This window comes from Triticum aestivum, chromosome 1D, assembly GCF_018294505.1.
Source record: "Triticum aestivum cultivar Chinese Spring chromosome 1D, IWGSC CS RefSeq v2.1, whole genome shotgun sequence".
Lineage (NCBI taxonomy): Eukaryota > Viridiplantae > Streptophyta > Magnoliopsida > Poales > Poaceae > Triticum > Triticum aestivum.
Genome location: NC_057796.1, coordinates 435185458 through 435196136, shown reverse-complemented (window position 1 = coordinate 435196136; position 10679 = coordinate 435185458). Strand labels below are relative to the sequence as shown.

The 10679-nt window shown below is 52.9% G+C and overlaps 1 protein-coding gene across 2 annotated transcripts; it reads left to right on the top strand.

Moving 5' to 3' along the window:
* The first annotated feature begins 5682 nt into the window (after nucleotides 1-5682).
* LOC123182674 (protein IQ-domain 26) lies at nucleotides 5683-8733 on the top strand. Of its 2 annotated transcripts, none has more exons than XM_044595326.1 (4): nucleotides 5683-6163; nucleotides 6941-7245; nucleotides 7680-7853; nucleotides 7956-8733. In XM_044595326.1, the coding sequence occupies exons 2-4, from the start codon at nucleotides 6967-6969 to the stop codon at nucleotides 8541-8543; spliced, it is 1041 nt and encodes a 346-aa protein (XP_044451261.1). In that variant the 5' UTR covers nucleotides 5683-6163; nucleotides 6941-6966; the 3' UTR covers nucleotides 8544-8733. The 2 variants fall into 2 exon arrangements, with proteins under 2 accessions (XP_044451261.1, XP_044451260.1); XM_044595325.1 differs by lacking the exon at nucleotides 5683-6163 and adding an exon at nucleotides 6204-6852.
* The last annotated feature ends 1946 nt before the right edge of the window (nucleotides 8734-10679 follow it).

Genomic DNA, 10679 nt, shown 5'->3' with positions numbered 1-10679 from the left:
CTCGGCGTCGCGAGTTTGGCCTTATCTGCATCAGCTCCGAATCATGTCTTGGGTCAATAGTTGGGTTCCCCGGATTTTGTGCTTGCTACCCTATGTTCCGCTCTATCGGCTAGGGTAGTAAAGGGAGAACTACTGCGATTGTGCTTCCGGTTCATCTGGTCAAGCACCTCAGTAGAGAAAACCGAAAACTGACTGTCATGATGCGGCAAGAGCTGGTCAACCACTCGACGACTTATCGGAATCTTTAGCGATTCTCTCCGTGTTATACGAAGGATCTTTTTCAGATCATCTGTACAGCGCATCGTACTAAAAATAAGCCGCGTACATACCAGGGGCTATATCGTAGACCCACCATAAAACTCCTATGGCTAAGTGAAAGTGTTAACGCCCTATAGTCTGATTGCCTGGTTCGCCGCATTGTCACCTCCTTCATGGACCAAGACGTTGGGTCAAGAGTGATCAAATGCTTTTCGAACACCCCCGTACTTCCTACGAGGGGGCTGAAGCCGACGACTGGAAAACTTTCAGATTATATAAAAATGGCCGCACAGGAGGAACAAAAAGCTTTCGAGCAAAACACAAAAATAGATTAAATATCAAATTGTCTTTTACAATTCCCTTACACCTCACTCGAATACTATGTCTTTCGAGCATTGACCCTCTATCAAGCAGGCTGCCTCTAAGACGTCTTCAAAATAATGCTCCGGTGCATGATGGTCCTTGCCCTTGGGTGGACTCTTCGCTGCAACATCGATGGCCTTCATCTTCCCCCAGTATGTCTTGACACGGGCAAAGGCCATCCGTGCACCCTCAGTGCACGCCGACCGCCTCACAGCATCGATACGTGGCACCGCATCAACAAGCCGCTGCACCAAGCCGAAGTAGGTATTCGGAATAGGCTTAGTCGGCCACAGACGGATTATGACGTTCTTCATGGCAGCGCCAGATATCCTATGAAGCTCGGCCCATTGGGACATATGTTCATTCAGCAACAAAGGGCGCTTTGACGTGCCAAATTGTGACCAGAAAAGCCTCTCCGTTGCATACCCCTCTCGCGCCCGGTAAAACTGCGCCGCATCGGAAGAACTCTTCGGCAAGTCTAAAAACTCGTCCGGAGAACTCCACACTTGGTTAAGCTGAGCATAGTTCGGATCGCCGAACTTAGTCTGTAGCTAATAGGGCTTACCGACCGCAATCTCCCCAGCTTGCCGGATCTCCTCACGGGCTGCCCTAGATTCAGACCGCGCTTCTCTCGCCTCTTGTAAGGCCTTGTCAAGTTCAGTCATTTTGGCTTCATTCTTCTTCTCAAGAAATTCACAGCGGCTAGTAGCATTTTTTAGTTCGAGCGCCATCGTGGATATTTTCTCCTCGTCTTGGCGCCGAGCAGCTTGTTCGGCCTTTAACTCAGCCGATGCCTTTTCGGCAGCCGCATTACTAAACCGGGCCTGCTCCTTGGCTCGGGCCAGCTCCGCCCGAAGAATCTCAACGGTGGCGGCACCATCTGCAGCCATGCATATCCCAGTATGCAACTTTCAGCGTCATGCTTATATTACAAATATGTATGTGTACAAGCTGTTTCGAATACATACCTTGCGACTCGTCAAGACGCATATTGATTAACGCAATGTCATCCGCTGCCACATCAAGCTTCCGCTGCAGCTCGGCTACCTCCGTAGTCCGGACAGTCGCCAGGGGGGAAACGGCATGTGTTCCAATTACATCAGATTGTTACCTGAGCATATCTTTTTGATCCTCCGATCGCCTCCCTTGGGAAGGCAATCCGAGTCTCAGGGGCTACTATCTATACACAGGTGCATTTTGCGCTTAAGGTACAGTTGGAAAAATTATATCACAAACCTCAAAGCCTCTTAGCAGGCTCGTAAAGGATTCATTCAATCCGCTCTTCGCGGACAGAACCCTCTCGACCACCGTACCCATCAAGGCACGGTGTTTCTCTGAGATAGACGCTTGTCGCAGCAGGCTCGTCAACATATCCGGCGCTTCTGGATCTTCAGAAGCTGCCGCAGGAGTACGGCCTTCCTTTGAAGGAACCCGTTCACTCGTTTCCAGAATCATCTCTGGCTGTAAACCGGATAGCCCGGGACCTTCATTGTTGGCCCCTGAACCCCGAGCAACAGATGGACCACCTTCCGGTAAGGTTCTCTTCACCCCCGCACTGCTTGTCGGTCGGGAGAAACCCTCCGCGACGACACCTCGAAGTCGTCCGCCCTGTTGGGCGAGGAGGTCGGGGGAGGCGTATCGCTTTCCATCATCTCCGGGAGAAGGTCTCCCGAGGAAGAAGATTGTTGAGGACAACTGTGCGCCGAATTGCGAAGATATATATATATATATTAGATGCTACTTCGGTAACAAGAAAGGAGCAGGATATGTTTAAAGCACCCTGCTTGACTTACGATTTGGTTGGAAGCTTGTCCTCATAATGGAACCGCGCGACGATCTCGCTTGCCAAGCCCGAGCCGCCCGGCGATGGCATTTTGCCTCTCTTGGGAGACCTCCCCTCCGATCTTCGGAGGCAGCCGTTTTCTTGCCATGGGGAGAGGGGACGTTCGCTCCTGCTGCACCTTTGTCTTTGGGCAAAGAAACTTTGATTTCCCCGGACACAATGTCTAATCCGTCTCCGGAACAAGGGTCACCTCTAGTCTCCCTGTTCTTGCCCTCTTTCATCGGCACCTGGTATGGAGTCGGGGCTAGCATCCTCGTTAGCACGGCGTCTGCTGAGTCTTCTGGAAGGGGGGCCGGACACCTGATTCGTTCCACTTTCTTTATCCAGCCCTGGAAAAAGACGGTTTGCTCAGTACCCTATTACGGTACATTCGACTAAAAGGTGTTCGGGAATTAAGTGCTTACCGAGGTATCCGGATGGTTGCAGTCAAGACCAATATCTTCGGTGGTGTTCGGCCACTGCTTTCGTTTCCCGAAAAATAATTTCCACATTCCCTCGTGCGTGGTGCCGAGGAAGTGCAGAAGAGTCCGCGGCCCTTTTGGATTAAAGTCCCACATGTGGAGAGGCCGTCGCTGGCACGGCAGGGTCCAGCGGACTAGCATTACCTGAATAATGCTGACAAGATCAATATCCTTCTCAATAAGGCTTCGGATGCGGCTCTGCAGAGTCCGCACTTCGTCAACTGGTCCCCAGTCCAACTCCTTGTTAATCCATGATGCAAGCTGAATTGGGGGCTGGATCGGAACGCAGGCACAGCTGCCCACTTGGAACCACGGGGCTCGGTGATATAGAACCACTCCTGCTGCCATAAGTCGGAAGATTCTGTGAAGGATCCTTTTAGCCAAACAGCGCTGGTAAGCTTGCTCACTGAGGCTCCACCGCACTCCGCCTGCTCCCCCTCCATCACTTGCGGCTTCACATTGAAGGTCTTGAGCCACAAGCCGGAGTGTGGAGGAGTTCGGAGGAAGGCTTCGCACGTGATGATAAACGACGAGATGAGAAGAACAGAGTTCGGGGCGAGATCATGAAAATCTAGTCCATAATAGAACATGAGCCCCCGGACGAAGGGATTAAGGGAAAACCCTAATCCTCGGAGGAAGTGGGAAACAAACACGACCCTCTCGCCGGATCTGGGGGTGGGGATAACCTGCCCTTCCGTGGGAAGCCGATGGAGGATTTTCGCGGTCAGATATCTTGCCGCACGAAGCTTCGTGATATCCTCCTCTGTGACAGAAGAAGCCACCCACCGGCCTCGACGGCTGGATCTGTTGACTGAGGCTTGCGGCGATTGAAACCTGGGTGTTGGAACTCAAGGTAGTAAGGGTTGAGGAAGAAGCAAGCATGGGGAAGGAAGACGGGTTTGTACCCCTTTATGAAGGCCGTGAATATCGAACGCCTCCTCCTGGGCCGTAAAGCTTGCCTATTCCCAAGGAGTTGTACCCTAAAGATGGTTGGGTTACCCACGTCCGTGTCGATAAAGAATCCCTTAATAAGAGGACACGATCTTTGCTTGGACAAGACGTGCCAATGACAACCGCGCCTCGGAACGCGGGGCAGCAGGCGGAAAAAAGGTTCGAAATAATGACCAGACTGACGTGATGTCATGTTGTAAAAAGTTGCCAGAGGATTGGACTTATAAATTATTATGCCCTCTGTGGAAGTATAAGCTACTTGTGTTGCAGAGCCGAACTCGATCATCCGAAGACCATTGTGAAGCATCCGGAAAGAGGGGAACCCGCCTTGCAATGCCGAATACAAATCTGCGTGCTGGACTCCTCGTGGTTCAGGGGCTACTGAGGGAGTCCTGGGCGTCCGGCCTGTTAGCCATGGGCCGGACTGATGGGCTGTGAAGATACGAGACCGAAGACTGCACCCGTGTCCGGATGGGACTCTCCCTCGCGTGGAAGGCAAGCTTGGCGACCAAATATGTAGATTCCTTTCCTTTGTAACCGACCTTGTGTAACCCTGGATCCTCCCGGTGTCTATATAAACCGGAGGACTTAGTCCGGATGGGAGACTCATTACCATAGTTATACAAGCTAGACCTCTAGGGTTTAGCCATACGATCTCGTGGTAGATCAACTCTTGTAATACTCATATTCATCAAGATCAATCAAGCAGGAAGTAGGGTATTACCTCCATCGAGAGGGCCCGAACCTGGGTAAACATTGTGTCCCCTGTCTCCTGTTACCATCGACCTTAGACGCATAGTTCGGGACCCCCTACCCGAGATCCGCCGGTTTTGACACCGACAGCCACCGCTAGGGTTGGGGGTGGGGAATCGAGCGAAACAGGGACGAAACGATGGCTAGATCGGGATCGGGCTTGTGGGCTAGCGACTCTAGTCAAACTTCCTTGTGGGCTAGCGACTAAGACGGGGGTATTTTGGTCCATCCAAAAAAAATAACGGAACGGTGTAACAAAACGGACGGCAATGTCACGTAAGGAAGAAAATTTAGACTACATGTCAAATAGGGAAAAAAATTCTTCAGGGTCAAATAAGGAACCACATTTTAAGGTAGTGTCAAATAAGGAATTCTCTCTTTGGAAATGTAGGCGTAGTCAGGGAGCGAAAAATCGGAGGGAACCAAATATTCTGAGCATACAAAATATTGTTGTAACGGAGACAGGACAGCTTTTTAGAAACAATGTTAACACTTTCACAAATAATGTGAACATTTTCGGAAATAACGTGAACGTTTTCAGAAATTTGATTCGGGCACGTGTATATGTATAAGTTTTTTTTTCTGGCATGCTTGTGCACGCATGTGTGTGGGTCTGATGCACCATGTTGTTTTGGTATAGAATCTAAAGTGAATTGGTCGTCGTTTGATTGTACTTTGATTTGAATTTGAACATGTTGATCCATTCATATATGTGTGCGTTTTGCACAAGCCTACCTTTAATTTTTCTTTTATACGGCCCGCCGTTAGAGAACGAAAATTATCCTAATCCAAAGATACTCGCCCACATCCTCCAGACCGGTTAGAGATGCCCAGCAATTTCGCGCCAATATTCATTCACGGCAACTGTGAAGCTTCAGTACGGTGGGTTATTACTGTATTACTTGTGCAGGCAGTAGCTACAGTTTTTATAGATATTCCTTGTGCGGGTCGTGTTGGTTGTGCTAGACAAGCATCAAGCCCAAGCTGGTCCAGGCGCGTAGTACAGCGGAGCCATATACAGAGTCTGGACGAGCCGAGGCGACAGTAAAAGGAAGCAGCCCAAAACATTAGCATTAATTTGACCGGATCGGTGCGGTGCCTACTGCTCGTATGCTCGTAGCACTCCAGTACTAGCGGTACGCAGGCAGAGTACCGGCGGGCGGTAGAGAGCGCCACCGTGAGCGGCCGGCGTCACATCACGCTTGCTTTTCCCCGCCGCTGGCCCTCCCTCTCCCGGCGTAGGCATATGCATAGCGCATAGGCAGAGTCACAGAGAGGGTGGGAGGGAAGTGGGAACTGGGTAGCAGCGCAGGGCGCCGGGCACTAGGCGATACGGCTCCACGATCTCGTCCCGTGTACCCATCCCATCCCATCTATCCCATCTACAAGCCCCGCCGGAAATATAATCATTCGCAGGATCGGGATCTTGGCGTGAGCTGGTGGCCGCACCCGCCCCAAAAGCCGCGCCAGCCACCCCCGGGAGCGGGACGACGACGACGACCGCAGCGGCGACGAGAGTTTTGAGGCGGGCGAGGTGAGATACAAGTCATGATTGCGTTGCAAGCTCCCTCCTGGTTTTTCTTTCTTCTTCCCCACCGCCGTTGGTTTCTTCTTTCTCGCGTCTCGTTTTGCTCGTGCCTCCTTTGTTGCGTTGCGCCCGGCCTCGTCGTAGACAAGCCGGGGGAATCTTTTTCACATCCCTGTTGCTGCTTGTGCGTGGTCACAGGTCACAGGCGAGGCGAGTGAGAACACGCGTCCGCTCCCATCTCCCACCTTCCCCCTTCTCTTCTTCGCTCCTTCTCTGCCGCTGCTTTTTACGGTTCGTTCGTTTGGGTGGGTGGGTGGCTTTGCTTGCCTGAAAAGCTCGTCCGGGGAAAAGGTTTCCTCTTCCGGGCTTCACCTAGGTCGCTTCCACTGATCCAACTGCCATCCCCCACGTCCCACCCACCAACTCCGCTGCTAGCCCGCCAGCTGCTGCCGCCGTTCTTGGCGCTACGCCGCTGGCTCTTTTCTGCTCGGCCGTGTTCGGCTTCCTCTTCCTCTCTAAAAGGTTTCTCCTCCTTTACCTCCCGACGAGAAAGCGACACAAACTTATCTTTTGGGGTGGTTCAGTCAATGCTTTTGCTTTCTTCCTCAACCTTCTCCCGTTTCAGTTTCAACCTGCTCCCGTAGCTTCCGGCCTCTTGTTTACGCACGCTGTTTCAAGTTTCGACTCCCCCGCAGGTCGACGCCATCTCCTCTGTTCTTGCGGTTGGTCGTACCTTTTTGTGTGTTCTTCTTGCCGAATCTTGACGCGTCCTTCTTCGCGCAGGTAGGAACAGGATCGGTCGTCGCGCCATGGGGCGCGCCATGCGGTGGCTCAAGAAGCTGCTCACCGGCGGCGGCGGCAAGAAGGAAGGGGCCAAGGACCAGAGCGCCGCCGCGCCGCCGGTCGAGAGGAGGAGATGGAGCTTCGCCAAGGCCAGGAGCAGCGTCGCCGACGCCAGCCGCAGGCCTTCCGTCACCGCCGTGGTCGCCGGCGAGCTCTCTCAGTCTCAGGCGAGGCCGTGCGGGTGCGGCCAGGCGCGCGAGACGGAGGCCGCCGTCTTGATGCAGAAGGCGTTCAGAGGGTACCTGGTACGACCCTGTCCATGCTTCTCTCGCGGTTCTTCTTTTCCTTAGTCTCTCACACAAACATCAGACTGAATTTTGCGATGAACACACGTACGTTTGAAGATTTACCAGGCCATTTTTTAGCCATTTCATTTGTATCATCTCTTGACAGATTAACAGTTGTAGACCGGCATGGAATGGGTAGATGAATAGGTGAAAGGCATATTGGTAGATTCCTCTGCATCTGCTGCCTTCTCGTTAGCAACTGCTCATTCTTTAATCTGCTGCTCCTGCTGCCGCTTAGAATTTGTTTATGTTTATTCGCACAGTTGTGCACGCCGTGACACAAGCCTAGTCGGTGCAGTCGTCATCATCACAGTTATTAAACCTATCAAGCACTAAAGAAATGTATAAAGAAGAAGTGTGTAAAGATTTGAAATTTGTACCGCGACCGGCAGGCCAGGAAGGCTCTCCGCGCCCTCAAGTCGCTGGTGAAGCTGCAGGCCCTGGTGCGCGGCTACCTGGTGCGGAAGCAGGCGGCCACGACGCTGCACCGGCTGCAGGCGCTCATGAGGCTGCAGGCCTCCTCGCAGGCCCTCAAGAACCTCTCCTCCCGGAGGTCCATCCAGCAGGTCCAGTCCGCCAGAATTCCTTCTCGCCGTGCATCGTGAACCGCATTTCGTCTGTGAAAATGAAGCTGAAAATTTGACGCTTGGTTGTGTGTTGTTGCGTAGGAGCGGAAGACGTCGGTGCCGGTGGCGCACCGCCGGAGGCTGTCGGAGGGCGGCGCCGGGGACGACCGCAGCCCCCGGATCGTGGAGATGGACACGTGCCAGCTGCGGTGCCGGTCGTCGCGGATCGCGGGCCGGTACGCGGCCGCCGACCCGCAGGCGCCGCCGATCTCCTCGCCGCTCGCCTACTTCTGCAAGCCGCCGTCGCGGCTGCAGGTGCGGGAGCTGGAGCCGCGGCAGCCCAAGACGACGCAGAACACGCCCCGCCTCCCGGCCATCGTGCCCGGCGGATCGCCGGCGAAAGCCCGGCCCTCGTGCGGCGGCGGGGGCGGGCGGGAGTCGAGCAGCCCGCGGTACATGGCGGACACGGCCTCGTCCGTGGCGAGGGGCCGGTGCCAGAGCGCGCCGAGGCAGCGGCACGGCAGCAACAACCCCGCCTTGGCGCGCGGCGGGTCGAGGAAGGCGGCGCCGCAGCCGCAGTCGCAGGACAGCTTGAGCTTCAAGAGCTCGGAGGCGTGCAGCCGCGTGGAGGACTACTCCGAGATGAGCGACGAGGTGACCAGGGACTACTACCTCGACCAGCTCTGGTGATGATCGTCCGGCGCCATTGTAGTCGCTCGGTATATAGTTAGTAGGAGTAGTATCATTTAGAATTAACAAAATGCTTACTAGTAGTAGTTCTAGTTCATGGCACAAGATATCATCACCATCGATGTGCTGCCGTTGTAGTCGCTCGGATGCCAGAGGGAACGGGAATAAAATCCGTTGTGCTTCCGGGAAACCATTTGGGGGAAAACGAGGCCGCCAAAGCCCATGAATCCCACGCGCCTCTGCTCTCTTCTGTCCTCCTGCCAGGATTCAATGGTGATTACTGAAACCATTTGGGAAAAAGAGGCCGTGACGCCGACGTCCCGCCCTCTAAAAAACACAAGGCATGGAAGCTGGGACGAGGGAAGTTAAAGAATACTGGAGTACGTACTAGGGAGTACTGGCAGTGGCGGATCCTTGGCAGTGAAGCCAAAGGTTTGTGGTTGTTTGGAGTACGCACTACTGCACTGCACTACAGAACTGCAGCGCCACTGAAGCGCACCGCTTTGGCTTAAATGCTGCCGTGCCGTGCTTCTGTTGGAAATGGCAGTACCAGATGGCCTGGCTGTCCCTTGATGTTGAGGTGGTGGGGTGGTAGAGAAGAGGAAGCTTGGCGAGGTGCATCAATGCCGGCGCAATTCCGGACGATCGAGCACGTCCTTTTCGTCCTCAGAATCTCTCTCTGCGTGAGTTAATGTGACACATACATACGGTGCAGGGCAGCAGTTGCACAGCATCGTAGCTTGCCCAAGACGGGGAATACGTGCGTACAAGAGCATTGTTTGGTGTGGATTGGAGGCAGTAATATATGGTCACGTCGCTGCAGATCTGTTGGTCCGTTGCGTTGCGTGAAGAGTCTAGAGGTTCAGATTACGGCGCCGGATTACGCGCGAGGTAAACCGGGGCCGAGGCCCCGGGAACCCGCATTCCCAGCACTTGCGCGCCAGCTTTACCTGCTGCGAAATTTTACCTGTCGTGTCACCGGATGCGGATCTCCTGCCTCAGCTCTGAACCCAGCCCCTGATGGATGGATTGAGGCTGAGGTTGAAGAGGACACGGGTCGCAGCTGTCAGTTTTTGGTGCGGAGCAGACGGGGTGACTACTGGCTCCAGCGATTGATCGATCGGATGGGCTCGCCGATTTGTTTTTACTCGCCGCTCTGCCGGATCTAGATCTGTATCTGCGACCGCGAGGCCGCTTTTTGACACAAGACGGGTGTCGTCTGAATCTGTATTTTGTCTGTCTCTGCCTCTGTGGCCTCGTACGTAGTACTTTGCATGTATGTACAGTATAGTTACTGCACTCGCGTGCGTGCGTGTACGAGCCGGGAGGGAGGGAGATCTCTTTGTCCGTGCCCTTCGACCCCCGCGGTCTCGCAGACTGTACGTACGTAGCGTGAGCGTGCAAGCTTCAGCTTCGCTTGACCTTGTCAGTCAGTCAGTCAGTGTGGCTGGCTGGTTCTGCATCTGCATGGACGGACGACGCAGAGGAGTGAAACGGCCCGCCTGCTCATACGGAGTAGTGTAAGTAAATATCCTACTTCTTTTGCTGCAAGCAAACGAAACATTTGTCAAAGCTTACCAAAGAAAATATTCAGAATTCTTTGAATTTTTTACTAGTTCTTCGGCTTTACTGTTCATCAGGTAGCATTTGAGTTGGGGAGCAGACACTACACGCCCCCCCCCCCCCCCCGAGCGAACGTTTTTGGTTCGCTGCAGGTCCGTTTTTTTCCAGGCAGGCCTTTTCCATTCTTCCAGGCCCATTCGCCATTCTCTTTTTAAATTTTCTATAAAAAGACACATAAATCATTATAAAAAATAAAAGAATAAAGTTTCCATGGCATTTAAAATAAAATTATCATGGTATAGATAATGAAAATTTCCATGATCTTAATAATTAAATTGTTGTCTTCTATATTTTCTATGTCATAACTTAAGCACATAGAAATCACCATGATATAAAATAATAAAAATTGCCACGCCATTTAAGTTTTTTCCATGATCTATATAACTTGTCAAAACAATGGTGTGTTGTTTTAACTAAGACTTCCTTCATATGCTTGGCTACGCGTCGTTCATAGGAAAAAGGTAAACAAGAATCTAACCGAGACCACTGGCGTCCGATATTCTCATGATCCTT